Raw genomic sequence first — 27980 nt, forward strand, 5'->3', positions numbered from 1 at the left:
TTTCAGTTAATACTAAAAAAGTAAAGTCATTATTCTCCGCAAGAAGAAGAAGAAGAAGAAGAAGAAGAAGAAGAGGGAAGGTCCTTTGAAGCTGTGCAAGGGCAGCTGCTTTATAGTCTATTTGGAAAGAGAGGAACTACAGAATTTTCAATGAGAAAAAGAGAACAAAAGAGGAGGTTACTAAGATCATCCTATTTAGGTTACTGAGGTCATCCTATTTAGGGTTTGTGAGCTGGGTGAAGGCATCGGACATGTTTAACACTTTCTTCATTTTGGACATTATAAAGGGATGGCAGGTTGTAGTGAACTCAAGTATGCACTGTCAAAGTTTTGCAAGAGAATGGAGACCTCAGATTCTAGAGCTTTTAAAATCAAATTTGTTTGGCTGAAATTTGGGCAATCCTGGAACATCATAGGTGGTAGAGGGTTATAAGAGATATGTTAGGTGTTTTCATTGCAATATACTCTGGATCACTAGGAGTGGGAGACTCAATAAATGCATAACTTCATACAGTACTTTGTGGTCTAAAATTTGCATGCATGATTTAGAAGTTAAAGGGGATTCTAAGGTAGTGACCAGCTGGTTGAGGAATAGATCAAAAGGAACTTGGCATGAGAGACACACCTTAAGGCTTTACATCTTGCAAGAGAACTGAGAAGAGTCTGGTTGACCAGTCTGGCTGACCAGTTTGCTAGACGGGGAGTAAATAGGGAAAGCTCGCACCGGGGGCTCCCTTGCAATTAAGTTGTAAATCCCCAATTCAGAATAGTTAGGTAGCATATGCTAGCCGGTAATTTTGTATTTTTACCGTACCAATTCTGGATGCATCAACTGTGTAAGACCTGAACTTAAGAGTGATCCTCAGGCTTTTGAAATGTTGGAAGGACAAAAAATCAATCTGAATAAGAGTGTGATGATTGGGCATTGGGGTGGGTGATATCCCAGAATCTCTTTTGGAGGATTGTACAACAACTTTGGGTTGTTTGGTGGGGGATTTCCCTTTTACTTATTTGGGTCTCCCCATTGGGGAAAAAGCTTCGGTCTCTTCAACTTGGCAACTGGTTCTTGACAGGATAAATCAAAGACTGGCAAGACAAAGCGAAGGTATCTATCTCTTGGTAGAAGGATTACTCTTATAAAGGGTGTGCTATCCAATCTCCTGGTATATATTACCTTTCACTTTTAAAGGATCCAGTTTCTATGACAAGTTCAATTGAAAAATTGCAAAAAGAGTTCCTATGGAGAGTTAAAGGGATTGAAAAGAAATTTCACTTAGTTAAAAAGAAAGATGGGGGGTTGGGGATAAGAAGCTTGAAGATTTTCAATAAAGCTCTTTTAGGAAAATGGTTGTGGAGATTTGGGTAGGAGAGGGAGGCGCTTTGGAGAAGGGTGGTCGCTTGCAAATATGGGGTTATTGGGTTTGGGTGGGATTCCAGAGAAGTGAAGACATCTTATGGATTAAGTGTGTGGAAAGGGATTGTGAGTTTCTAGTCAGCTTTTCTCAATCTTGTGTCCTTCGGGGTTGGTGATGGTTCAACAATCAAATTTTGGAAGATAATTGGCTAGGTAGAAAGTTGTGTGATCTTTGCCCTCGTTTGTATAAGTTGGGTATGAAAAAAAATTGAAACAGGTAATGTGACAATTTCATTAAGACAAAAAAACATGTACAAGGAGTTGTACACAGGGGTTTACAAAAACTACACCAGAAGAGCTAGACCCCCAAACCCTGATTTACAAATAGATTCCCAACCGCAAAAATGGCATTAAAATTTCTGTCCTTGAAACCTTGGCAAAGGTATTATCTTTGAGGATTGTTGAAATAATTTAGTTATTTGTGTTAGGGTCTGGCTAGTTAAAGTTTTTTTATTTCTGTTATTTCTGTTATTGTACTCACTTACAGCAGGGGCACAAGGGTCTTTTCCCTTCTTATTTCTGCCACCCTATATAATATAATAAAAGCTGGCTATTGCTCCAAACTTTTTCTTCTTCCTTTCTTCCTACTCCTTTCTCTCTTCTTTCCTTCTCTTCTCTACTTCCTCATATTCCAATCGGATTTATTGTCAAGATGGTATCAGAGCAAGGTTGTTGAATCTGGGCAACTAAGTTTTTTCTCTTCGAGTTGCTGAATCTGGGCGGAACAGAGGACTGAATCTGGGCTGATCAAATCAGATCTGCAACTGGTACAACCCTAAAGTTTTCTTTCTTCTTTTATTTCTTTCCTTGGTCGTGTACCAAGTGGAGAGAAAATAAATCCAAACCACTGAATGTCGGCAGACTTTTGTGAGGGTTATATCTTTTATTTGTTGGGTTGTGTGATCCTGTAAATGTCGGCAGACTTTTGTGAGGGTTATATCTTTTATTTGTTGGATCATGTGATCCTGTACCTATGAAAAGGTGACTGTAGGTCGTAGATGACCTGTTTTCTCTGCTCCTTAGTCTGATTTCATGTGTGTTAGGATCTCTCTTATTGATTAATGCTGTGGTGGAACTTACACATTATTGATTAATGCTATGGTGAAAATCAGTCTCATCATAGTTCTTCTTTGGAAGTTGGTGCTATTTGTTTTTGTGCTCAGATTAAGTCCAGAGCTGAATTGTTGTGTGTGGAGATTTTGTCGATATAAGGAGGGATCCTAAGTTGAGAGTTTAGATAAAAAAACTTGTGCTTACCATGTTGTCTGAGAATTCTGCTACTTCAGAGATTCCAGGGAGCCACAATGGAGTGAGTGGGGGAATGGATATGAATTTCCCCATGGCTGTTATTCCCTTTGATGGTCTGAACTACCTTGAGTGGTCTAGGGGAATAAAACTCTACATCACTGCTAAAGGGAAAATAGGATACATCAATGGGAGAGTGAAAGAACCGAAATACGGAAGTGCTGAATATGATAGGTGGAACCAAGAGAATAGTACGGTGATGTTATGGCTCTTGGTTTCCATGCTACCACAGGTAAGGAAGACTTTTATGTGGGCTGAAACTGCTTGTGAGATATGGGAACAAGCAAAGTCCACCTATTCAAAGCAGAGACACTATGCCAAAATATATTAACTGCAAGCTGAATCCTCTACTTGCAAGCAGGGGGAGAGGAGTCTCTCGATGTACTATTCTGATTTGACATCGATATGGAAAGAACTCGATCACTACCAGAATGTGAATTGGAAGTGTGATGAAGATGCAAAGGCGTATAAGTCACTTGTATCTCAGCAACGGGTCTTTGCCTTCCTCCTAGGGCTGAATCCTTCATATAAGTCCATCAGGGTGCAGATCTTGGGTAGTAAAGACTTGCCATCAATTCAGGAGGTGTATGCCTTAGTGCAGTCAGAAGAGAGTAGAAGAAGTGTGATGAATTGTGTAGAGGGGGAGTCAGTTGCCCTAGTTGTCCGAGGAAATTCAGATACAAATGTCAAAGGTGCTTTTAAGAAAGGTGACTCTCAGAAAAGAACATATGATAAGAGTAAACTTTGGTGCACTCACTACCAGAAGACAGGAGAGATACATGTTGGGATCTCCATGGAAAACCTAAATGAGCACAGGATTTGGGTAAGAAGTCAACACTTGATCAGGGCAAGAAACCAAGCCAGCAGAATCAGAAAAAGTATAACTCAGCTAATATGGCGTCGACAGAGACTAGTCCATTGGTAACTCAGGAGAGGCATCCCAGTTCTGACCCTAAGGAAGAAATTATCAACTCCTTTCGTGACCATTTGGAATTGTATGGTAGGACTCTCCGCCAGATGGATTCTGGTCCTACTCCCTCTACCTCTTTCACGTCTACATCAGGTAACGCTGCCACTGCCTTCCATGTGTCATGTCATACCACTGATTCTCCTTGGGTTATTGACTCCGGAGCCTCAAACCACATGACCGGTAAGTCAAATTTATTTCAGACATATAACCTTCTCTCTGGGAGAGATAAGGTGAGACTAGCTTATGGTTCTTTCTCTACCATAGCTGGCCAAGGTACCATACCTCTCCCACTCGGCCTTACCCTTTCTAATGTATTGCATGTTCTGAAACCACATGACCGGTAAGTCAAATTTATTTCAGACATATAACCTTCTCTCTGGGAGAGATAAGGTGAGACTAGCCGATGGTTCTTTCTCTACCATAGCTGGTCAAGGTACCATACCTCTCCCACTCGGCCTTACCCTTTCTAATGTATTGCATGTTCCGAAATTACCTATAAATTTGCTGTCCATTAGTAGTATAACTCACTCCTTGAACGGTTTAGTCACTTTTTTTCCGTCTTCATGTGTGTTTCAGGATTTGGCCTCAGGGAAGACGATTAGTAGAGGAAGCATGGTGGATGGTCTCTACGTGTTGGAAAATAAAGTTGGTCTTGTGGCTACAAAGTCCATGAGTTTGTCAAGTGAGAGTCAAGCCTATTTATGGCATAGTCGTCTAGGTCATCTTTCTTTTGAGTCATTAAAAGTTATGTTCCCAAAGTTGTTTGAGTCCTTGTCAGTGAGTCAGTTACAATGTCAAACATGTCAATTGAGTAAACATTGTAGAAGTTCTTTACCTTTGAGAAATAAAAGATCTGAATTTCCATTTTATATTGTTTATTCTAATGTTTGGGGCCCTGTTACTCTACCCACTGAGGCTGGATATAAGTACTTCATTACCTTGATTGATGATTACTCTAGATACACTTGGGTTTACCCTATGCGATCTCGAGACGAAGTGCCAAAAGTTGTGAAAGACTTTCAACGCATGGTGTTCACTCTGTTCCAAACTGAAATCCATATCTTCCAGTCGGACAATGCGAAGGAATACTTCCATAGTGATCTCACGGAGTTTTGCTTCGAGTGGGTCACTTTAGCGAAGCTCTTGTGCCAGGACACCCCAACAAAATGGTGTTGCTGAACGAAAGAACCGTCACCTTCTCGAAGTAGCTCGTGGCTTATTAATTCATATGAATGTGCCAAAACGTTTTTGGATGGATGTAGTTTTGTGTGCTACATACATCATCAACCGTATGTCATCTCGGTTACTAGAGTAGAAGACCCCACATCAGCTTTTGTTTCCTACAACTCCGTTGCCCACCATTCCGATGCGTGTTTTTGGGTGTCATTGCTTTGTCCATAACTTGTCCCCTACTCGAGGTAAGCTTGATCCTCGGGCTATTCCTTGTGTTTTCCTTGGTTACCCTTTATCTCAAAAGGGGTATCGCTGCTATGATCCCATTGCTCGCAAGTACTATGTTTCCATTGATGTCTCATTCTTTGAGAATCAACCTTTTTTCTCGGTTTCTCCTCAGGGGGAGAGTAGGATTGAGGAGAAACAGGCGACGACTCAAATTCAACTACCTCCTTTACCTGATCCTCCTCCATTTCGGGTTTTTCATCGTCGCCATAAGAGCCAGCAGAGTTCAAGAACCGTGGAGCCTGACACTATGCAACCAACATCATTGGATTCACCCGAGGCAGATCCGTCTCATCAGCCAGGTACACTTGCTCCCATTGATATATCTGCTCCTTTAAATGTTGATTCACCTGTCACCAATGATCTTAATATTCCTATTGCTAAGAGGAAGGGTGTTAGGTCTTGTACCACTAATCATCCTATTTCTAATTTTGTGTCCTATGAGCATGTTTTGCCTTCATACCGTGCCTTTCTCTCTTCTGTGGATAGTGTCCCCGTTCCTAAGATTGTGGCAGAAGCTTTGTCAAAACCTGAATGGACAGATGCAATGCAGGAAGAAATTGATGCTTTACACAAAAATGGCACTTGGGAGTTGGTAGACCTTCCTGAAGAGAAGGAACCAGTGGAGTGCAAGTGGGTGTTCACAGTGAAACACAAGGCTGATGGAACTGTTGAAAGGTACAAGGCTAGACTAGTAGCAAGAGGTTTTACATAGGTATATGGAGTGGACTATGCAGAGACTTTTGCTCCAGTAGCCAAAATGAACTCTATCAGGATCCTTCTTTCACTGGCAGCAAATCTTGACTGAGAACTTCACCAATTGGACATCAAAAATGCTTTCTTGAATGGTGACTTGGAAGAGGAAGTGTACATGACCCAACCTCCAGGTTTCTGTGCCAAAGGCAGTGAACAAAAGGTGTGTAGGTTAAAAAAATCTTTCAATGGGTTGAAATAGTCACCTCGGGCTTGGTTTAGTAAGTTCCATTTAGCAGTTCAACAGATGGGGTTCAAACAATGCCAGTCAAATCACACTCTATTTGTGAAAAGAGGTGAAGGGAAAATTGCAGTTCTTATTGTGTATGTGGATGACATAGTGGTCACAGGAGATTGGGAGGCTGAAATATGGAGACTAAAAAAATTCTTAGCCACTCAATTTGAGGTGAAAGATCTAGGCCCCTTACGTTATTTCCTTGGAATTGAAGTTGCCTGCTCTCACAAGGGCATCTTTATTTCCCAACGGAAATATGTACTAGATCTACTAGAAGATACAGGCAAGTTGGGGGTAAAACCAATTGAATCTAATCATTAGCTAGGAGACAGTCAGGGAGAGTTTTTGAAAGATGTGAAGTTCTAGAGACTCGTAGGGAGACTCTTGTATTTGTCTATGACCAGGCCTGATATTGCTTATGTAGTGGGTGTCCTTAGTCAGTTCATGCACAATCCTAGTACAACTCACTTTGAAGCAGTAGAGAGGATCCTTAGATACCTCAAGAAGTTTCCCGGAACAGGTTTGTTGTTCCAGAAACATGGTCACTTAAAGGTGGAAGTATATACTGATGTCGATTGGGCAGGAGCAATCGATGACCGAAAGTCTACCAATGGGTATTGTGCCTTTTTAAGAGGAAACCTGGTCACATGAAGAAGTAAAAAACAAAGTGTGGTGGCTAGATCTAGTGCTGAAGCAGAATATAGAGCGATGTCTCATGGGGTTGCTGAAATCATGTGGATAAGAAATCTGTTAGGTGAACTGGGTTTTGTAGTGAGCAATCCTATGTCACTCTACTGTGACAATAAAGCTGCCATCAATATTGCTGCTAATCCAATCCTGCATGATAGGACGAAACACATTGAAGTGGACAAGCATTTTATTAGAGAGAAACTTGTAAATGGAGAAGTGTGTACTCCATATGTCAGCTCAGAAGAACAACTTACAGATATCTTCACCAAAGGTCTTCATCATGTGTGGCACAATGATTTGTGTGACAAATTGGGCATGATTGACATCTATGCTTCAACTTGAGGGGGAGTATTGAAATAATTTAGTTATTTGTGTTAGGGTCTATTTGGCTACTTGAAGTTTTTTTATTTCAATTATTTTTGTTATTGTACTCACTTACAGCAAGGGCACAAGGGTCTTTTCCCTTCTTATTTCTGTCGCCAGCACTGTTCTATTGCTCCAAACTTTTTCTTCTTCCTTCTCCTTTCTCTCTTCTTTCCTTCTCTTCTCTACTTCCTCATATTCCAATCGGATTTATTGTCAAGAAGGATTAAAGAAATCCTTCCCTCCATTATTAGTCAGGCCCAAGGGGCTTTCATTCAAGGACGACAGATAATTGATCAGATCCTAGTTGCCAACGAATGTGTGGAGGAGATGAAGAGGTCTAAGCAAAGAGGCTTTGTATGTAAGCTCAATCTTGAGAAAGCCTATGATTTGGTGGACTGGCAGTTCCTAGTAGAGATTTTGAGGAAGTGTGGGTTCGAAGAAAGATGGTGTGGTTGGATGTTTGGTTGTGTCAGCTCTTGTCACTACTCCATCCTAGTAAATGGGGTGGTAAGGGATTTTTTTCTAGCTAGTAGGGGTATTAGACAAGGGGGTCCACTTTCACCTTTTATCTTTACCTTGGTAGCTTATGTTTTCAATCAAATTATCACAACGGCTGATAGAGAAGATGTGATAAAGGGATGGAGAATAGGCACAAACCAAATTCCAGTAACTCATTTGCAGTTTGCGGATGACATGATGATCTTCTGTGGTGGTGGTGGTGGTGGTTTTAGTGAGAAGGTGGAAAACTTGAAAGATTTGATTAAAGCCTTTGAAGGAGTGTCCAATTTGAAAATCTATTTAAAAAGATTTGATGTGTTCAGTCAAATTATCACAAGGGCTGATAGGGAAGATGTGATAAAGGGATGGAGAATAGGCACAAACCAAATTCTAGTAACTCATTTGCAGTTTGCAGATGACTTGATGATCTTTTGTGGTGGTGGTTTTAGTGAGGTGGGAAACTTGAAAGATTTGATTAAAGCCTTTGAAGGAGTGTCCAATTTGAAAATCGATTTAAAAAAGAGTTGTATTGCTGGAGTCAATCTGGACTTTGAGGATGTTGAGGCTATTGCAGATTGTCTTCAATGCTCCATTTCTACTTGGCCTTTGTCCTATTTAGGGCTGCCGTTAGGGGCAAACCCTAGGGAGAGTAGGTTTTGGACCCCAGTTATAGAGAAGTTTGAAAAGCTGTGTGGAAAAAAAATTACATCTCTTTGGGTGGGAGGATCACCTTGATAAGAGCTACCCTTGTAAACCTACCTACTTACTACCTCTCTATCTTTAGGATACCATCTAGGGAAGCGAAGAAACTGGAAAAATTAATGAGATTTTCTTTGGGAACCGGGAGAAGGTAAAAAAGACCACTTAATCAATTGGGAGGTTGTAGGTAGAAGAAAAGAGGAAAGAGGATTATGGCTTGGGAATGTGCTTAAGAAGAATTCAGCTTTGTTGGGGAAGTGGTTGTGAAGGTGGCCTATGGAGAGAGATAGGTTGTGGCATGAAGTGGTGAAGAGTATTCATGGATGCTCAGAGAGTGGATGGGATGTTGGTGTTTCAAGGAGGGCTAACCTAGCAACACCTTGGAAAGCAATTCATAAAATTCTTCTGTAGTTCCTCAGTTGTATAAGGCATGATGCTTGTTCTGGTAACTCTATTTGGTTTTGGGAGGACATTTGGGCTGGAGATCTTCCCCTAAAAGACCTTTTTTCGTCCTTGTACTCTATTTCTTTGTACAAAAAAGAGGTTATTTCAAAATTCCTTCCTCCAATTTTAAATTTGTTGTCTTTATCTTGGGACTTTGGTTTCCGTAGAGGGTTAAGGAAGGATGAAGTTGATTGTTTGCCTGCTCTTCTTGGTTTCCTCTATAAGGTTTGGTTGGATCCTCTGAAGCCTGATAAGAGGATTTGGGCCATTCACTCTAATGGGTCTTTTTCTTGTGGTTCCTTCTCTAATTTCCTATGCCAAACCTCCTCTCAACAAAGTTTCCCTTCCAAAGAAGTTTGGTGTAGATCGGTTCCCCCCCAAGGTTATGGCTTTGTGTTGGGAAGTGTGGCATGGTAAAGTAAGCACAATGCACTCTTTGCATATCTCATGGTGAGGATTTTTATCACTTTTTTTTATCTTGTAGTACCACTGCAGAGCTTTGGGTTTGGCTTCTATCATTGATTGGGAGAAATACATAGGAAGACCCTTCCTATGTATTTCTCCGAACTGGTGCACTCTTTGCAGATCTCATGGTGAGGATTGTTATCACTTATTTTATCTTGTAGTACCACTGCAGAGCTCTGGGTTTGGCTTCTATCATTGTTTGGGTGTAGATGGGATATGCCAACAGAAGTAAGTACAATCTTCAACCCTTCTATGTTCTATTGGCCCCATAAAAGAGGAAGGGAAATGTGGAGGTGTGCATGAGCAGCCTTGTTATGGACAGTTTGGAAGGAAAGGAATGTCAGAATCTTACAGGAAAAGAGGAGAAGCAGTCATGCCTTGAAGGACTGCATTTTGTATAGGGAAATACATTGGTTAAAGACTCTAGATTTGTTTGATCATTTCTCCTTTACTGGCTGTTGGAGGGATTGGTTATCAGTAGCAAGTTGTTCCTCCTCAAAGATAAAGGTAATGACAAGCTGGGTCCCCCCTCCTCACAGTTTTTTGAAGCTGAATTTTGATGGAAGTAGCTAGGGCAACCCGGGTCCCTCTGGTTTGGGAGATGTACTGAAGAATGAGGCTGGACCGCTGGAGAGGCTGTCTTACTATACTCTGGCACTTTAGGTGTTGGTAACTCTATTCGGGCAGAGTTGTTAGCTGCAATACAAGGAATAATTCTTGCAAAAGAAATGGGTGTGGAGCAGCTTCTGGTTGAAGGGGACTCTAAGACAGTGGTGAACTGGTTAAATAATCCAGAGAATGTCACGTGAGACTACAAGAATGAGATAAAGAAATTCAAATGGCTGACAAGGAATATGTCTTTTACAGTACAGTGGGTTGGGAGATCAGCTAATGCATTTGCTGATGTCTTGGCAAAACAAGGGACAAACAGGGAAACATTGTTCTGGGCGCAACTGTAATTTGTGTCTTTTTTAACAGTCATGCACTTTTTGATGTAGTTTTTGTGTTTTCTGTATGGAGAGGCAGCACCTCACGCCTCTTTATGGGGATTTTCATGTAACCGATCTTTGAATTAATGGAATATGACTCTTTATTCATCAAAAAAAAAAAATCTGTTCTTGAAAGCATTGTTTACTGTTAACCAGGAAAACATTTTTCCCATAACTTTCTGAAATACTGTATCTGAGGAGCTTCGTTGGTTCTTGAAAAACCTTGCATTCCTCTCCAACTCTTCACAAAATCTGCTACTGATTCAGGGCAGCAACTGTTCACCTCATATAACTTTTTGACTTTATTCCAGACCTCACAGGAGAAAACACAGTGGAGTAGCAGATGGTTTACTGACTCAGTATGGTTCTGACAAAGCACACAGACAGTTGTGTCTAACAGCAGACCCTTCTTTTCCAGATTATCCCTAGTTAAAATCCTGTTCAAGTAGGCTGTCCATACAAAAATTGCCACCTTTGTGGGCACACCCTTACACCATATAGAATTAACTGGGATTGGCTCATCCTCTGATCTGGAAAAATAGTTGTGAAAGGGCCTAACTGAGAATTCCCCCGACTTCTCCCACTTCCAAACTCTTCTATCCTCTCTCCCTAATTCCACTGGGGTGCTATACAGCAAATGCAGCAATTCCACTTCCTAATCATTCAGATTTTGCCTGAAGAAAGGTGTCCAAACAATACTTCCACTCTGCACCTGCAAATAGTCTGAAACCAGAGCATCTTTGTCCGCTGCTACTTCAAAGAGGGTAGGGTAAGAGACCCTCAAGGGTCTATTATCACACCATAAGTCTTTCCAGAAAAGAACTCGCCTCCCATTCCCAACCCTAAATATAAATCCATTTGAGAATGGACCATAAGTTTTCCCAATCCCTTTCCAGACAGAGCATCCATAGGATTGGTTTAGCTCACCCAGGACCCAACCAAAAATACCATACTTGGCTGCTAGCACCCTTCTCCACAAACCACCTTGATTCTCCCCAATTCTCCAAAACCACTTCCCCAGTAAAGCAGAATTGAGATCCTTTATTCTTCTCACACCCAGGCCCCCCTGAGATTTGGATTTGCAGCTTGGACTAGCCAACCAGCATGATTTTTTTCTTCTCATCCCGCCTTCCTTTCCACAGAAACTCCCACATCTTCCTCTCTAAAGACTTAGCCATCCCACTAGGAATTGGATATAAAGAGAGCAAATACAAGGGGAGGGAAGATAGAACACTTTTCAGCAGAGTTAATTTACCTCCATAAGATAAGTACTTGGACTTCCAAGAAGCCAAACGCTTGTCTAATCTCTCCACAATGGGCTCCCATATTGATTTGGAATTGCACCTAGCGCCTAGAGGCATCCCCAGATATTTCAAAGGAAGTTTACCTCTTTTACATCCCCACTCCTCCGCCCACCTCTCTATTTCTGGCACATCTCCCACTGCAACCAGTTCAGTTTTATGAGTGTCATCTGCAAACTGCAACAAAGAAACCTCCACCCTTTCAGCTCCCACCTGAAAACCTTCTATGAAACCCCCTGCCGTGGCCCTTTTTCTACTAGCACTCCATCTACCATGAGTCTACCCTCCTCAAAAGCACCTTGAGTTTCTGAGATTAGGGTCCCCATCACTAGTTTGAGCCTCTTGGAAAGAACCTTGGAAATTAATTTGTATATACTACCAACCAGACTAATTGGTCTGAAGTCTCCCACTTCCTCTGCCCCTTTTTTCTTTGGGATTAGAGTTATAAAAAGTAGAAATTAAACTCCTTTCCAGAGCTGCTGAGTCATGGAACTCCTTCAACACCCTTAAAACATCATTCTTTAGAAAACCCCAACAGTGTTTGTAGAAAGCCATGGTTAACCCATCCAGACCCAGAGCCTTATTGTGTCCATTGCAGAGAATTTTGAGAACGATCAAGGTAGAATAGTATGGTGTCCAAAATTTAGGAGATCTCTCTTTGATTGGAAAATTCAAGAGTGTGGATTTTCTGGCAAAACTCCAATCAACCGAAACTCAAGTGGAAAGGAAAGATTCAAGATGGTGGAAGGAATTTAGAAATAACCTATTATCAGTCAAATCTTTCTACAAGAACTCGTCAAGGTCAAATGGAGAAAGTCCAAAATCGAAAGGCATCTGGGGAAACGTTATCCCCCCAAGGGTGGAAGCTTTTGCTTGGCAAGTGGCATTGGATAGCAATTTAACATTAAACCATCTTCAAAACAAAGGTTTTCACCTAGCTAGCAGATGCTATCTTTGTGAGAATGCAGAGGAGAATGTCTATCATTTGCTTGTTGAGTGCCTTTCCTCCAGGTTCATTTGGGGCTTCTTCTTTGGGCTCTTCAAGTCTGGCGGGTGGTCTTCAATTCTGTGGAGGAGATTTTCTCCAAGTAGCCAAAGGTAAAGGGAAATGTCAAAGCAAAGATCACCTGGAGTTGCATTCCTTTTGCTGTTTGCTGGGAACTTTAGAAAGAAAGAAATAGAAGAATATTTGAAGAGAAGGCTCGAACAAAGGACCATATCACATTACTATGCAGCAAAAGAATTATGGGCTGGGTTCTCATTCTCCCAGAGTTTGAAGGAATCTCAAAAGAAGACCTTGGTTCTAGTTTTTGGAACATTCTGGAATTGGCTTAAAGTTTACCTTTTGTTTGGTTTATGTATTTCTCCTTTTTTTCTTTTCAATGTCTCCCTTATGTTTGTTCCACTCTCCTTTATAGCTTTGTTTTCTAGTGATATCTCATCACTATCAGATGTACTTCTTTCTATTATTAATAAATTTTCTTTTTATTTATTACCAAAAAAAGAAATTAGATGAGGCCCATTATGGGGTATCATATAGATAATTCCCTTAATTACATTCTTAAAATCAAGAAAGAGAAAACTCTTCAATTCTAAATTAAAAGAAATAAAACAAAAAATAAATTAAAATCATTTCGTAAGAATCTTGATCTAATACTAAATTAAAAGAAATATCTCTCAAAATTTTGAAAGACAAAAGGGAAACAGAAATCCTAGTAAACAAATACAATGCACTTGATTCTTAAATACGATAATCAGTTCTATTACTTAGGCCACGTTCGCATCTCAGTAAATGCACTTATCCGGGCAAGTGTTTCTTGGGAAACACTTATCCGGATAAGAGAAATTACCAGTGTTCTTTTATTCCCCAAGTGAAGGTGTACAATGACCAATTTATCCAAAAATGTGATGCTATTGAAGGGACAATATTGTCCCATCACATATTAGCAATTTTCAGTGCGCATGGATAAGTAATTTACTGAAGTCTAAGGAGAGTATTACTTCCCCAGGTAAATGAGCCGCATGGGAATCATTCTTTTCCATGGGACCCACTAATACTAGAAAACAAATGCAGGTTTTTTTCGTGGGACCTACCAACTTACCCGCCCCCACTTCCCAGAAAACAAACTAGGCCTTAATGGAGCTCTAGGCCTATCTGAAACTTTTTTCTTGGCAAGCTCTATGTGAAACTTTGATACATGGGAGAGGAAGAATCCAATTTTTGCAATCAGACCTGTTCAATTAGCTGATTGTAGGCAATCTCTTCCTTGAAACTTCTGTAATTAACATTGTCAAATTTGAACTAAGAATATAAGTGATCTTAACTTCCTGTTTTAGAAATAAAGGGGGCTGCTATCAGCCCTCATGAACTACATTTTAAACTTGAGTTTTTGAATACTGTAATCAGCCAGGTTGATTACAAGGCTGTATGCAGCTTTTTCTCTCTTTAATTATGTTATTTCTCAACTATGTAGAGGAATAGAAAGAAACTTTCTTAAGCACATTCTCAATCACATAACCCTAAACCTTAGAACCAACCTAAGAAAAAAATGGTTATGCTTCAGTTTCCTAACACTGGATCATACCAGTCTTGCATTACATAAAGTCAATAATGCAACAAATACAACCTTGCTATGATGAAACTACAATAACAATATGCAGAAACATGCATTTCTTAAAACATGTTCCTATCCATGACAATATGCATGTCATTGAGAACATATATCAAATCCTTCCAAAGAAATCGATTCAGGAATAGTTTAGTACGGGACAATAAGATACAAAACCTGGAACAGTAGCACGAGCTCGCAGTTCCTTGGATAGTGCAGCTACTTGATCTTTGCTTGGTACCTAGATACAAAAGGTACATGCTTAATCCTAATTAACAGTGAGAAATGAAAATGCAGCAACCATCCAAAATTAACAAAAAGAAAATCCAAAAGTACAATGTTAACTTTCATCTGCCCCTCCAATACTACAATGTCAACTTTTACAAAAATTAGCAACTTCACTAAGATTACTTAAACTAATAGTAACCTGACTCAAGCCAATATTGGTCCCAGCTACACAGGTCATCTTTTTATCAGCAATGTCAAATTTTTATTATAAAAGAATAAAAGAATGATGTACAAACAGTTTTTACCTGGCATCCCTGAAGCTGGCCTAGCCCCTGCTAGCCACCTCATTCATTTATTTCTATTACAGCTAATCATGGGGGATCTTCCCCCAGTACAGTGTGTTTTCATTTGCCCCTTATCTTGCTAATCTATCTTCCGTTCCATACCTTGGGATCCATCTATAACATTTTTTCTGATTTCTGCAGCAAATCAGCTAAAGATAACAGAAACTGTGTGTTGCAATTCCACTTTATCAAGAGTCATATGCATTATTAAATTGTGAGCCATTGAGCCCTCGAATAATTTGCATTACCTATTGTGCTGCCCCTTACCCTTCCGGATCCTTCAATTTGCCTAAGATCACTTCTTACTGCTGCAGTGGGTGCTATGCACATGTCTAAAACACTTTATTGTAGTTTGTATCATGTTATCACTTATTGGGGCTATACCTAAATTCCAATGAATAGGCTCATTTCTAATCCCATTCTTTCCGGTTTTGCCACTCATCCATTTCATTATTGTATCCCTGCCACACTCATTTTCCAACATCCCAAAACTTTGTCTCATATAACATAGCAAGCCTTATAGACAAATTATAAAATTTTCTTTTTACAAGATTGATACCAATCAACTACACAACACTCTCAATGCACCCCTCCATTTCATCCACCCCACTAAAATTTGATGGGCAACATCTTCCTCAACCACACTCTTGCTATCAATTATCAAACTAATGTAATGGAAGTCATCATTTTGAAATAACTCTTGGTCTCCAATCCTAATTGTACCCTAATGACCACTCATGTCAGTGCTAAATTTACATTGCATATACTCTGTCTTTGTCCAACACTCCCTTTTTTTTTTTTGATAATTGAAATGATTTTATAAATCAGCAATAAAATAGTACAAAGTCCTCATGGAAAGGTACGAGTTGCAACCTCTCCAGGCTAGTTAAGTACAAATTTCCGAATTAATAATAACTTACATAGAAGCACAAAAAAGATCTTCCCTATATACCCCCTATTTGGCTAGAGCATCAGCTAAAGAATTAGCAGACCTACTAACCCATTTTACCTCCACTCTCATATTGCTGGTTAACAACTTTACTTTTTTTATGAGATCTTTGTAGCCCCAAATGGTGGTATCCAAGTTTAGGAGCCACCTGGTTACCACCTGAGAGTCCCCTTCAACTAGGAGATGCTCCACCCCAAGCTGGTTGGCGATCTGAATTCCTTGTACTGCAGCAAGTATTTCTGCCCTTGTGGAATCCCCCACTCCCACTGGTCCTGAGAATAGGGAAATTATGTTGCTGTCCTTATTTCTCAGGATACCCCCTATACCTGAAGGCCCGGGATTGCCTTGGCTGCTTCCATCAAAGTTCAGCTTAATGACACTTTCCAAAGGCGGAACCCATTCTGACAGAATTCTATCCTTCTTTGTTGAAGTGTTGGCTATTACTATCCAATTTCTCCACAAATCATCAAAGGAGAAGTCATCAAAGATATCCACAGTTTTCAGCCAATGGATTGCTCTTGTTAGGATACAATCCTTCATTTCATCTAACCCTCTTTCCTTCTCTAAAAAAATTATTGCATTCCTTTCCTCCCAAAGAGTCCACAGAGTGGCTGCCCTAACACATCTCCACATGACCTTACCTCTTCTAATGTGCCAAACAAAGACAGATGGGTTGAATAACAAGCTTAAATCAGAAGGCAGAGACCACCTACCTCCAAATAGACAAAGACTCCACCTCCAAATAGTTGTAGCAAAGGAACAGGAGATCAACAAATGGACATGGTCCTCATTCTCGGCCTTACACAAGGAGCACCAATTTCGGGAAAGACAAAGTGAGGGTCACTTTTTCTGTAAGTTTTCCAAAGTATTGATCTTCCCATAGAAGACTTCCTAGCAGAATACAGCAATTTTTGGGGGAATAGGTCGCGCCCAGACTTCTTTGACAGGGAATCCTTAGGAAGAGGGGTTAGAACTGAGGGATTTTAGAAAGGAAGAGCAAGTAAAAGTACCTTTTGGAAGAGGAGCCCAAATCCGTTGATCAGAAGAAGTGGGGTCCAAGCAAACGGATTCTAGTAAATGAATTAGCACAATAACACAATTCGACTCACCATCCCTTAACCCTCTTCGAAATCCAAAGTCCCAATTTAAAGATAAGGGGTTTAACGAGCTCGGGAAAAAAGATGCAATTGGTTCATGTTTGTAAAGGGAAATGCAATAGAGCGAAGGGAAACAATCTTTGAGGGGTTGAGTACCCACCCAAATATCCTCCCAGAAAAGAATAGCATTACCAGAACAAGCATCAAACCTGATGAATCTGAGGAAGCGAGGGAGAATACCATGTATAGCCTTCCAAGGTGTAGTAAGGGTAGCTCGACGAGATATCCCGGAATCCCAACCATTTCCTGCACAACCATGAATGCTTGCCACCACCTCATGCCATAATCTCTCTCTCTCTCTCGGGGCCATCTCCATAGCCACTTCCCTAGAAGGGCTACATTCTTCAACACTATGTTCCCTATCCCTAAACCCCCTTCTTCCTTTGGTTTAGTAACTATCTCCCATTTGATCAAGTGATCCTTTTTCACCTCTCCTGGTTCCCATAGAAAGTCCCTCATTCTCTTCTCCAGTTTCTTAGCCTCCCTTAGAGGAATCCTGAACACAGAAAGGAAGTAGGTTGAAGGTTGGCAAGTGTAGCATTAATTAAGGTCAGCCTACCCCCTATTGAAATGTAATTCTTTTTCCAAGCCGCCAAGCACTTATCAAATTTCTCCACAATAGGGGCCTAGAAATTACTTTCTTTAGGGTTGGCTCCTAAGGGTAGTCCTAAGTATGTCAAAGGCCAGGAAGAAATATTACAACCTAAGCATTCTGCAATGGATTCAATCTCCCTATTCTCCAAGTTTACTCCAACCACACAACTTTTATCAAGATTTACCTTCAAGTTGGAGACCCTCTCAAAGGTACTTATTAAGATCTTAAGGTTCTCCACTTTGCTTAACTCATTCCCTTCACAGAAAACAACAATATCATCAGCAAACTGAAGGTGAGTTACTAGAATGCCCCTGCTCCCTATTCTCCATCCCTTTATTTGGCCCTCCTCATCTGCTTTGGAAATCATCCTACTAAAAACATCAACAACAAGTGTAAAGAGGAAAGGGGAGAGTGGATCCCCTTGTCTTAAGCCTCTATTGCCTGGAAAAAGGTCCTTAACCATCCCATTCACCAGCACTGAATAACGACAAGAGTGTAAGCAACCTCTTATCCACTTACACCATTTATCCCCAAAACCACGTCTTCTCAACATCTCCAGCAGGAAATTCCAATCCACTAAGTCATAGGCTTTCTCCAAGTCCAGTTTGCAAAGTCTTATAATATATATTGTGGATTTGGTCTATAATCTGTCTCCCTTCAATATAATATATATTGAAAGTAAGGAAGGAGGAAATGAGAGGGGATGGGTTTGTGGCTGCAGGACGGTGGAGGAGAATACTGAAGTTCGAAGCCAAGGAGTTTCTGCTTGAAGAGATGAAAAACAAAGGTGGGGCAAGCTTGAAGATTAGGGAAGAAAAGAAGGCCATAGTGTTGTTGCAAGGTATGGAAGTGATTAACTGGTTCAAGGAGTATGTGAATGAAGCATGCCTCAAAGGTAAACAAAGAAACTGGAAGGAATTGAGAACTCAAGAAGGGAAGAGGTATGTTGTAGAATGCAGAAGAAACTGTAAAGGGGGTTACTTAGCTCTCTCTGAATTCTATGGGAAAGGAAGGAGGCAACTAGTCTGCTTTCCTGAAGGTAGACAGGGTCTTGGATGGAAGAAAATCAATGGAATACTGGAAGAGTTTCATCACTACATGCGATTGGATATACTGAAGGAGAATGGTAAAACCATCAAACTCTCAAATGAAGATGAAGACCAGGTCCAAGAGCTACTAGCCTTTGGACAAAACAGGCTGGTTGGCTATTCCAGGAGAGAAGAGTGGGAAGATAAATATGTGGTTCAAGTTAAAAATCCGGTTAGCAACTGGAGGAGAGTTGCAGATCTGCTCGTATTACAGTTGAAGTTAAAAGGGAAGTTTATTTTAACACCTTTTGAGAACAGTAAAGTCGTGCTTGATTTGACTGAAGATAAGTTAGAGCTCTCAGCTATCAGTTTTCAATCTGATTATGGTGTGATTACAATATCTAAGTGGAACTTTTCATCTAACTCTAAAGAGTTCTTCACTGAGGATGGGGTGGTGATACGAGTTCTTGGTCTGCCCTTTCATTTGTGGAAACAAGAAGTGGCCGCATCCATTGCACTGTTATGTGGTGGTAAGCTTGCCAGAGCTTTTTGGGGGGACCTTCGATCAGCAGCTCTCCTTTTGAACGGAGTGAAACCATAAGATATTCCCAGAAAAGTGGAGATAAACGTGGAAGGTTGCTTCTACTCAATTTGGCTGGCCTCCTCCATAGAAGCTACACTATGGAGGGAGGCTCACAAGGAAGGGGATGAGAAGGTAGAAGTAGAGGCCCTACGTGGAACAAGGAGAGTGGTAATCTCAAAGGTTGATCAGTCTTTCACCGATTTGGGTAAGCAAAAACTGGAGACTTTAAAAGAGAGGGGGCAGATGGGTGGTCAAAGACGTGGAGTGCAAGCTATCAGTAAGGAGTGCAGTATTTCTTATGCACAGATAGTTAAAGGCAGTAAGACGGAGATTTTAAATTTAAGTTATGAAGGAAGATTAAAAGTTTCAGACCAGGCCGAACCAAAAAAGGGTGAACTTGAGCCTCACGTGCCAGTTAGCACACGTGGGCCTCAAAAATGTGTTGGGCCTGTTAAAAAAACCAAGAGTGGGCCGTGTCCTCTTAAGTCGGCCCAGATCAAGCCTCACTTAAAGAGGGCACGTGACTCACTTAAGTCACACGCGCTTGGGAAGGGGGAGCCTCCAATAGATGGTGAAAACCATCTATTTTCTTCTCCTTTTAGCCCCTCCTCTCATTTCCGCGCACCAGCTGCAGGTTCGGCCACTTCGTCGCTACATTGGCTTCCGACCGAGAAGGAAAACCATTTACCCTTGGATAGGCAGAATAACAGAAGCAGAAAACGGCGGGATTTAGACCTTGTTGAAGACAGTGCTTACTTAGGTGAAGAAGATAGTTCAGCGAAGGTCTCCAGCTCGTTACAGTGGAGACCCTCGAAGAAGTTGCCGATTAAGGAACAGGATCGCCGTAATCCCAGGAGTGTGAAGAGTAGTGAGGTCTTCGACTCTGATTCGGAAAGATTGACAGACGATGAAGATTTTGCTGTTTCCGGTTCAGATTTTGAAGAAACTGTTAGCTTGGGAAGTATCGATCTCCAAAAGCCAAGAGATATATTGGAAGAGGGTAGTTTAAACACCGAACTGTTATTCCTCGAGGAGGAGACAGATCTGCAAGATTCAGATTTTGAAGAAATTGTTAGCTTGGGAAGGACCATGTGGAGAAGCCTTCACACTGCATTGATTTGGATGATTTGGAAGCTTGTACTGGTTATATATATTTTGTCTTCTCTATATCTTTGACTATTAATAAAATTCTATTCACTTATCAGGAAAAAAAAACACGTAGCAGAAATTTGGAGCTTTTATCTAACCCACAAAATCTCTCATGGCAAAATTTGACCTAAGTTCCCAATCCTTGTCATTCTATTTATCATGCTTGTTTGCAAACTGGATCACAAGGAGTAATATAGTAACTGAAACAAGTAAGCTTGTAGATTGGAACGTTATAATCATTCAACCAATAGATCTCTTTGCCAAGAAAATCTCCATGATAAAACTGAACAGAGTATTATTGGAATAAATATTTGCAAACTGGATCACAAGAAGTAATATAGTAACTGAAACAAGTAAGCTTGTAGATTGGAACTTTATAATCATCCAACCAATAGATCTCTTTGCCAAGAAAATCTTCATGATAAAACTGAACAGAGTATTATTGGAATAAATATCCTTTTAAAGATGACAGAAGAGACAGGAAATCATACAAAGATTACCTTTCCAGTTAGAAGAAGCCACAGGAGGCCCTCAGGCAAAGGCTCTCCCCCAGGATTTGCAGCTGGTAATAATTTCTGGCATTCAGGAATAGATAGACCCCTAAAGCGAATTCCCTAAAACCCAAGAAAGAAAATTCAATTTTCCAACCTAAAGTACAAAAGTAAAACCAAATACAGCAAAATAATATATCAAAAAATCCCATTTCCAGTAGTAACCCAAAAACAACTTTATGAATAGCTAAATAAAAAGTATACCTCATCTGGGTCAAGTAAAGAGGTTTCCCAAAGCATTCCTGTCATTCCTCTCATTCCACCAATTACCTACCAAATTACAAGAGGCAGATAATTTAAGTTGAAGACACATAAACAAATATATGGTTCTCTAAGATTTACAACACAAACTTATTTAAAAAAAATGTGAAAACGAAGAAGCTGCACTTGTAACATTTTTCTTCCCAATAGCCACTACTGAGAAGATACAATAAAACCAACATAAGTATTTTTACCATGTCAACTGTAATGTTCCCAAGCTGAACCTTCCCACATTCTGCTTTCAGCTTTTTCAGTCGCTCCTGAAATGGAATAAAAATAGAGCTAATGAAACTCTAGAAAAATAAATTAAATTTCGGATCTTGAAAGCACTTAACTAATCAGCACAAATATTATGAGAATCCCTTAAATGTTGCAATATACATATTACCATTTAATACCCTAAAAGACTCCATGTTTAACTAGGAAAAGTCTTAAAACATTTTAAGGGAGAATGAGAACGGTTCTAGGAGAACAAATAACAAAACATAATAGTTATCATGTTGGACAATTGCATTTTAATATAATTTCAATTATCTTCCAGAAGAAAAAAAAATGAACGTGGTGCACTATATTTATATTTAATAATTGTAAAACTGCATCATGTTATATGGAAAAACAATATAGGTTATGTATGATACCAAAATCATCCAAGTTCATGATTCAAAACAAGAACTTCAAGACACACCTCTTGAAAACAAAACTTTTTTTTTAATTTTTTTGTCATGAAAAGTACAATACATAGAAGTATATAAGATGAGTTAGATACATAGAAGAACTAACAAACCTGCTGTTCTGGAATCAATTCCTTCAATTGAGAATGAAGATCCTACATGATAAAGAACAAATTTTATGATCAAATTCAGTTAAAAAAAAAAAAGAAATAAGAAAACTAAAATAGGAATACAGAAGACAAACGAACAACTAGAAATACTGGTCTTTAGCAACTTTTCCGGGTAAGCTTCAACATTAATAGAAGAAACATGGGGTGGGGGCTCATTGATCACCTATAGAGAACGCAAATGAATAACTAGAAATACTAGTATATTGCAACTTTCCAAGATAAGCTTCAAAGTTAATAGAAGAAATGGGGGTGGGGGGAAGGGGGAAGGGGGAGTCGTTGATAACCTATACGTGCTGAAAATTTACATCCTTGTAGTTATTGACCAGCTGAAAGTATCAACCTTTAAACTATAAATGCATGGCTTCTTTCTGTGAATTATCGTGGTTACCATGTAAATAATAGCAAAACAATGAGAGTACACTGAATCCTACACCCATGCAAACTAAAGAAATTTATTTCACATTCAATGTTTCTATCAATTACTCAATTTATAATTATGCCATCTCCTGAAGTATTTCCTAAGTAGCATTTCACATTTTCAAAGAGGAATCAATTTAAGAAATGGTTCAAGGAATCACCAAGACAGTGAAGCTTTTTTTGTTGCATGTTAAGGGCTGAAATTGATGGAACCATGATTTCACAAATGTCCTTCATTTCATTTTCCTTCTCTTTTTTCCTTATTTTCTTTGAGCAGGAACGGGGAATAGTGGTTAGTAAGATAGCAACCATTTCAACTAGGAGACACTTTTTGTTCTTTTTTACTTTTGTTTTTTACAGGTAAGAGACGCTTCACTATAATGACAATTTTAACACCTAATGGTCCTGCTATTGCTTGATACAAACTAAGTAAGAAAAGTAAAATAAATTGACAAAGTCCATGGATGCAAGGACATATCATCCAATTTGAGGCAGTTGAATCCCAATTTAACCACCAGAATATGAAATGACAGCAATCATTTCTCCAAAAGTCAACTTGTGCTTATAAGAAATCCATAACGAATGGTCCAAAATTTCCATTCTTTGATATATATAAAAAAAAAAAGGAGAACAACGTTGATAAATCAACTTAAATCAATGAAGCTTGTGCTTTCTTCGTTTTTTGAACCAAAAATGCACGCATTTACATCAAGGTCTATAGAGATAGATCGAATCTTACGGTCTCTGAAGAACTTTGCAGCCATCTAACAGAACCATTGAGACCAGATTGTTGAACCTGTAACAGTAACTTCAATAAGTAAATAAACAAGCATGGCAAATTCGGAAAATAGAAGAAAGGCCAGCATCGCAGTATTTAATGATCAACTCTTGATATGCACTGCCCTAACTACATAAGCGGCTCAAGATTAAAAAGGCTAATAAGAAACGCCGTAACGAATCAAAGAAAACAGCATTTCGACATCCACGTGACAGTACTTACGAGACGAGATCGGAGCCTTGAAAGAGCAGAAACGCTTCGGAGGAAAACCATTGCTCAGAAAAATTCCCTACACAAACGGAGCAAGATCCTCTTTTAGAACATTAAAGATCTCCAAAATATAAAAACGGAGAAGAAACTTCAAAAGAGTAGAGTAGCAACGGAGAACGAGACAGGGTTCTATTCAATGATAAAGAAAATCAGACTATGCAGAGTAGCTGAAAATTAAAGTTAGGGTTTCATAGAAAGCAACCTTGATTCTAGCATAAGAAGAGTGCAGAAAATAACGAAAATGAATCCAGTTTCCATAATCAATGCAGTTAAACATGACCAAAATGCCAGAAAAAGAAATCTTCTTCAATAAATGAAATTTTAGAATATAACGAAACGTACAATAAACCAACGAAGGAGAGCCCGCGAACGAATTGCAGAGAGAAAAAGCAAAAGCAGCGAACAACCTCCCCGAGAATGGCAGATACAGAAACCAAACGAATTGCAGAGGAAAATAAAAACAGGCAGAGTCAAGCGGAAAAATGTCCGTGATTAAAATGTCACTTTTACCCCTCATTCATATTTGTAATATCGAAAGTAACCTCGTATAAGGCCGGTCCCAATTAGGGTACTAGGGTTACTTACTTAAGTCTCATGTCATTCGGATACATTTAGTTTGAGGGAAATGTGAAAATTAAAACAAATAAATGGGCAAATTGGGTAGCTAATTCTGATAAGTTTCCAAATATAAACCAGCATTCCACGTGTCTTGGAAATGCAAATAAATGTAGACCGGCGACGGCTTCGCGGAATCGCCGCCGTACTTGACTTTGCCGGATCCTCAAAGCATGGTGGGAACACACATTCCCGTCTGCATTCGTGCGACTAACCTCCGCCTATCATTTTACCTTTTCTATTTATTTTCCCTTTGGCTTCGGAAGAAAGAAATACTTTTGTCGGATGGGAGTCATATAACCTCCGTCGGTAACAATCGCTGTCGGAAACTCGGAGCAGACTAAGTTGACATGATTGGTTTGGGCCGTGAAAATTCCGTTGGGCCTAGTGGGCCGTTACTGAGAAGCTCAAGCCCAATTTGGAGTCTAGACAGCCCAGACGGCCCATGAGCTTTCATCTAGTCATCTCCACCTTCTCTTCAGACTCCGGATCTCCTACCCATAATATCTTGTCCACATCTACCCACAACACACTCTCCATGTGTGACTGCGATGTCATGTGGATAGACATGGGCAAAGTTTGTATGAGCAGGAGATCAGGACTCTTCTCTTCATCCTTCACTAACCATTTCATTTTATCACCTTGTGGTCATCAGGGTACGTAACTTGGCTTCAGCCAGTATAAGGTCCGTTCGAACAGCCTTTAAGGCCTTTCATTGGAAATATCTCCCGGAAGATATGTGGGTTAGCATATTTTGCCAAGCAGCGGAAAACATTTTAGGCTTAATTTGGAAAGATTACAAACAGTGCAAATACATATAAAATATAAGGTTTTACACTCTAATATTTGCATTTGTATTCCTGCCAAACTGAGCATTAATTCATAGTGTTGCCTTTGTCCTTCTGTTATTTTTCCCATTGCTCGGTTTGGAAATAGCACAGACTCAGTTTGGAAGGAGTACAAACATAAATATATAGAGTACAAAACCTGGTATTATGTATATATTTGTACTGTACATATTTGTATTTATACTCTTTAGACTCTGTTTGAAAGGAGTACAAATGCAAATATATAGAATGCAATACATTATATTTTATAGTACTTTATATGCATTTACACTGGACATATTTATATTTGTACTCTTTCCAAATTGAGACATAAGTACAAACATCTACAGTATAAATGCATACGAATATAAAGTTTTGCCCTCTATTTGTATTTTATACTCCTAAACTAAGCCCGTGGAATCTCAAAATGGATAATTTAATGATTTTTCTTTCAACAATAATTCTGATAACTAGTCGGGGCAAGGTGGGGTCTTTGTTGCATATCAAAGTTAAGGGGGTTAACTGTTACAACCCCAAAGTACTGGTGACTATTTGCAATTTACCCTAATATTTATGTTCACGAATTTGAATCTGTCTTAAAAAAATAAATAAAAAAAAAACAATATGAACCTAAGCTCGATTAGATTGGATTGGGTTGATCGAGCCTCACCACCAAATCTGAAGTTATGTCAGGTTCATACTTTTTAATCATATCCCTGATTAATTCAAATTTCAACCCCAATCCGACATTTTTCAAGTTGGATTTGGGCTAACCCGGTCAAAGTTGTAGGCTTAACTGAGAATGCCCAACATTCCATCCCAATACTGGGCTACTGGCCCAGGCCATTCCAGATTGGACTCCAAGACCCACAATCTTATATATGGTATATATTTGACATTACAATCATAACTAATTAAACCTTATTCCAACTGGAATCAGGCTTTAATTAAATAGTTCAGGCTCAAATTTGATTAAGTTCAATACTAATTAAATTTGGATCTTAGGATAAGGTCATTTAATTTTTCAAGCTCACAAGCCTAACTTGATATATATGAAAAAAAAAATGTGAAATATAAGAATATGTTACGATGAGTTTAAGTTGGCTTGAACAATGGATTGTACTTTGAAGTTGGGTTTTGTGTTTATATATTTTGTTCAAGTTATGAAGTATTTTTAGCTTAATTTAATGAAATTTATGTTGATTGTAGGTGATTTAAATTATGACGAGTTATTGACTTAATATGCACATGAAGGCATGACTATATTATACAAGTTTTGTGTTAATAGTTATTGTTATTTTATTTTCATTTTTAATGAAAATTACCAGGGAATTTTTTAGTTCAATTTATATAGGATTTTGTATTAGAATAATTGATATTTATTGTTTATTTCCAATGTGAAAAAGCAAGGTTAATATGTCCATTTTAGGCTCACGTGCAATATCTCGGTTTCAAACTTACAAGTTTGATTGATTGTTTGAACTTTCAAGCTAAACTCAAATTTATCAAAGGGAGTGCCACACACTGTCCGAGCCTGGTGAGGGTATGATGTCACACTCTAAGGTGTGGCAACTTGACCATTATGCCCTTTTATCTCAATGCCACGTGTTAGCCTTTGATTGACGGTCAACTCTAGGAATTGGGATCTGCTCCTCAGTCCTCACAGAGTGTCTTGGAACATCTCTCCATGAATAATAAGTACAAACATGGGAGATGTTTTGAAAGTGCTAAAAAGACATTCTATGAGGTTGATGTGAAGCACACTCTGTGAGGAGAAGATCCCGACTCCAATTCTAGTTGCATCAATTCATATACCCCCACTTACGGGGTCATGAGTTCAAATCAGCCCCCTACAAGATAGTTTTCAACAACATTCTACAGCATATTCCCACTGTCTATTGAGAACATCTCCCGATGATAGTACCAAAAATGGTGAGGCATCATCGGGAGATGTTCCCACTACACGGCGGGGATGTGCTGTGGAACGTTGTGCAAAACTATCTTGTGGGGGGCTGATTTCAACTCCAAAGTCATAGTGTTTGATAATTTTTGGTTTATCATTATTAGTTCAGCTTTGCCAAAGGAAATAGTAGTGTAGGGTCATCTTTTGCATTGGCAGGCCTTTAGTGTGAACTGTGAAGTTCATTTGGTCTGATGTCTTCTAAAAGGTTCTAAGCGGCTTATGAAAGACACATCAGTTTGGCAGACAAATTTGCATAAGCATTGATCCATTGTAGCCATGCGCACGCATGTGTGATTGGACTTCGCACACTTCTCTAATGAGCAAACATGCAATGATAATGATGTGTCACCATTAATATTTAACATTTCAACTTTTAAGCCAAAAAGTACATTGAAAAAGATATTTAATTGACTTTATATGATATACAATTGAATATTAAAAAAAATATGATGTACATTTTAGTTTAAATGGTGCATTTTATATCATACTCTTAAGGCCCCGTTTGCTTTTCGAAGTTATTTATCCAGATAAGTGCATTTACCTGGGTAAGTGTTTTTCAGGTAAGTGCATTTACCCAAAAAAGACTTACCCAGATAAGTGCATTTACCCATGTAAATAAGGCAAAGACCATTTTAACCATAAAAATTCATTATTAAAAAGGCATTTTTGTCCCGTTCAAGTGTTGTGAACTTTCAACTCAGGTGGAAAAGTTATTTACCCACCTAGGAGGTAGGTATCAGTTACCTAGGCAAGTGATACCTAGCATAATAAACTTTCCCTCGTCCCCACATAAATCTGAAAAAAAGAACATGGATTTCTTGGTCCCCTCCCCTCTCAAAATCCAAAACAAAAATGCCCCCTAAAGGGTACATATGGCCAAGTGCATTTGCATAGGGCTTTTCAAAAAAAAAACTAATCTATATAAAAGACACACATCTATAAAAAATTATACATATAAAATTATTTTATTTTATATACAAAAAATAAGAATCAAAACAATTATTATTATTATTCTCTCTCTCTCTCTCTCCCTCTTTGTATATATATATATACAAATGTGATTGCACATGCTTGTTGTATCTTAAATAACCACGTGATGGGTGTGAATCCATATGACTTCATTATGAGGCAATACGATCAAGAAGCAGGAAATAGAGTATCAGAGTAAGGTAATGAAGATGGTGTTAAACCCGAGGAAGAAGATGATGAGAGACAACTAAGAAGACAT

The 27980-nt window shown here is 39.2% G+C and overlaps 1 protein-coding gene across 2 annotated transcripts in view; it reads right to left on the reverse strand.

The window, feature by feature from the left end:
- The window catches only part of ATCS (Citrate synthase family protein), a 56337-nt gene extending 32061 nt beyond the window's left edge, over positions 1–24276 (reverse strand). Inside the window, exons 1-8 of one of the 2 annotated variants that reach the window (XM_010267609.3) lie at positions 23690–24276; positions 23300–23366; positions 23039–23095; positions 21826–21867; positions 21236–21301; positions 20985–21050; positions 20730–20843; positions 14374–14437 (exon numbers count right to left, since the gene is read on the reverse strand). In XM_010267609.3, the coding sequence (XP_010265911.1) occupies positions 14374–14437; positions 20730–20843; positions 20985–21050; positions 21236–21301; positions 21826–21867; positions 23039–23095; positions 23300–23350 (460 nt within the window). In that variant the 5' untranslated portion in view covers positions 23351–23366; positions 23690–24276. Of the gene's footprint in view, positions 1–14373; positions 14438–20729; positions 20844–20984; positions 21051–21235; positions 21302–21825; positions 21868–23038; positions 23096–23299; positions 23367–23549; positions 23585–23689 lie in introns of those variants that run through there. The other variant, XM_088897390.1, reaches the window with a different exon arrangement.
- Positions 24277–27980: the final 3704 nt, after the last annotated feature.

This window comes from Nelumbo nucifera, chromosome 2 (assembly GCF_055504915.1).
Source record: "Nelumbo nucifera cultivar China Antique chromosome 2, China Antique-T2T, whole genome shotgun sequence".
Lineage (NCBI taxonomy): Eukaryota > Viridiplantae > Streptophyta > Magnoliopsida > Proteales > Nelumbonaceae > Nelumbo > Nelumbo nucifera.